The 2,276-nt window shown below is 66.7% G+C and overlaps 1 protein-coding gene across 1 annotated transcript; it reads left to right on the top strand.

Annotated features, from left to right (window-relative positions):
* The first annotated feature begins 1,377 nt into the window (after positions 1-1,377).
* KCNK3 (potassium two pore domain channel subfamily K member 3) lies at positions 1,378-2,268 on the top strand. Its single transcript, XM_044450317.1, has one exon. The coding sequence runs from the start codon at positions 1,420-1,422 to the stop codon at positions 2,266-2,268; it is 849 nt and encodes a 282-aa protein (XP_044306252.1). The 5' UTR covers positions 1,378-1,419.
* The last annotated feature ends 8 nt before the right edge of the window (positions 2,269-2,276 follow it).

Here is a 2,276-nt window from a genome sequence, read left to right as displayed (position 1 = left end):
CGCTCAGTGGCCAGCAGGACGGGGCGAGTGAACCAAAGATCACCGGACTTGTGGTTTGGGAGTAGCTGGCTTGGATTCAGCCCCCTTGGGGCTCCGGCCCTCCCTGGGCAAGAGGCTTGTCACGCTGCGAAAGGGACACTCTGGTGGGCCGCTTCCAGGGTTGTTGGAGGGTGATCCAGGGAGCCTTGAGAAACACGGACGACATCTGAAATGTTCTGTGCAGTAAATCGTGGGCGTTTCCATGGCTGGGTGGGGGCCAAGCTCGCTGCAAGGAGGGTCTGTGCCATGCATGCCCTTGCGCGTTTGAAAATCTGGCCCTGGGTGCCTTACTGCATGTCTTCAGGGGCCCTCCGGCCTCCCGTGAAAGGTGCCTGGGCCAGGAGAAACGCGACAGTGGGCTTCAGCTGACGGTCGGCCGGTCCAGGGGGCCCCGGCTCAGAACGAGCCAGCCGGACGCCTGCAGCCGCTCTCAGGGGGCTTCCCTTCCTGGACTTGCCACGGGCAGTGGGGGCAGCCGTTGGTGGAGGGGGCTGGCCTCGAGTCCTGCGGCCCAGACGTGCGCCAGAGTGTCCTTCGCTGATGGGGATGGGGAGGCTGTGGAAGGAACGTCAGGAAATGTCACCTGTGCGATACCCTTTCGAGGTGGCTGCTTATAACAATTACTGACTCCTACTGCAAGAACAAGAAGGTCAGTCCCCCTTCTGAGCAGCCAGCAGAGCGCCGTCCTCCAACGTCTCTGGCTGGCCTGGAATTGCAGCTGCTGTGACAGGGCTAAGAACATCTGTATCTCCTTCCGTGCACGGCTCATCCCATCCTGAGTCCGGAGTCTGGGACAGAAGGTCCCTGGCCAAGGTGGCCGGTTTCGCGTCTGAGGAATGTCCCAGCCACCAGCCCGCCTGACGAGAGGAAAAGCCGCGCGAGAAGACGTCCTGCGGGGTGCAGCTTCCGGGCCGCGAAGAGGCGGGGTGGGGGAGCAGAGCCACTGCAGCCCACCGCCCACCGGCTTGCCCTGCTGTTCCCCCACATCACCACGTCGCCTTCCCCCCCCAGCCCCTCCCTGCATGATTCCTCCCCCGCAGACCCGCCCCCGCCCCATCTCGCCCAGCAATCTCTGGGCGCCTCTTCCCCGCGCATGGGGGAGGCAGCACCAGCCTGCTCCGCCTGTGGCCGGGCTGGGGCGCTTTCCCGGGGCCTCATGGCGGCGGAGCGTTGCGGCTTCTCCCGGCTCTTGTACCAGAAGCAGAGCGCCTGGACCGGAAGAGGAGGACCCGGCCGGCCAGCCCGCCGGCGGCGCGGGGACGTGCCAGCACCCGCCGGGCCGGCGCAGGGCGCGGCCACTGACCTGCTTGCTCTGCTTGTGTCTCCGCCACAGGGTACGGGCACGCGGCGCCCAGCACGGATGGCGGGAAGGTCTTCTGCATGTTCTACGCGCTGCTGGGCATCCCGCTCACGCTGGTCATGTTCCAGAGCCTGGGCGAGCGGATCAACACGGTGGTGAGGTGCCTGCTGCACCGCCTGAAGAAGTGCCTGGGGATGCGGCGGCCGGAGGTGTCCATGGCAAACATGGTCACCATCGGCTTCTTCTCGTGCATCAGCACGCTGTGCGTTGGCGCCGCGGCATTCTCCTACTACGAGAGCTGGACCTTCTTCCAGGCCTACTACTACTGCTTCATCACGCTCACGACCATCGGCTTCGGGGACTACGTGGCCCTGCAGAAGGAGCAGGCGCTGCAGACCAAGCCGCAGTACGTGGCCTTCAGCTTCATCTACATCCTGACCGGGCTGACCGTCATCGGCGCCTTCCTCAACCTGGTGGTGCTGCGCTTCATGACCATGAACGCCGAGGACGAGAAGCGCGACGCCGAGCACCGCGCCCTGCTCACGCGCAACGGGCAGGCCAGCAGCGCGCACGCCGCCGGCCCCGCCGCCTCCGCCACGGCCGCGGCGGCGCTGGGGAGCGGCGGCAGCGGCGGCGGGGGGCTGCGCAACGTGTACGCCGAGGTGCTGCACTTCCAGTCCATGTGCTCCTGCCTGTGGTACAAGAGCCGGGAGAAGCTGCAGTACTCCATCCCCATGATCATCCCGCGCGACCTCTCCACCTCGGACACGTGCGTGGAGCGCAGCCACTCCTCGCCCGGGCGCGACGCGCAGACGCCGCCCAGCCGCTGCTTCTGCCACGCGCGGCGCTCGGCCATCAGCTCCGTCTCCACGGGCCTGCACAGCCTCTCGGCCTTCCAGGGACTCATGAAGCGCCGCAGCTCCGTCTGAGGAGCGGG

This window comes from Varanus komodoensis, unplaced genomic scaffold, assembly GCF_004798865.1.
Source record: "Varanus komodoensis strain SLA01 unplaced genomic scaffold, ASM479886v1 scaffold64, whole genome shotgun sequence".
Lineage (NCBI taxonomy): Eukaryota > Metazoa > Chordata > Lepidosauria > Squamata > Varanidae > Varanus > Varanus komodoensis.
This window is presented reverse-complemented; position numbering and strand designations above follow the sequence as displayed.

What these genes read in the sequence shown, in the direction of transcription:
- KCNK3 (XM_044450317.1), top strand. Translation starts at nt 1,420, where the DNA reads ATGTTCTACGCGCTGCTGGGCATCCCGCTCACGCTGGTCATGTTCCAG.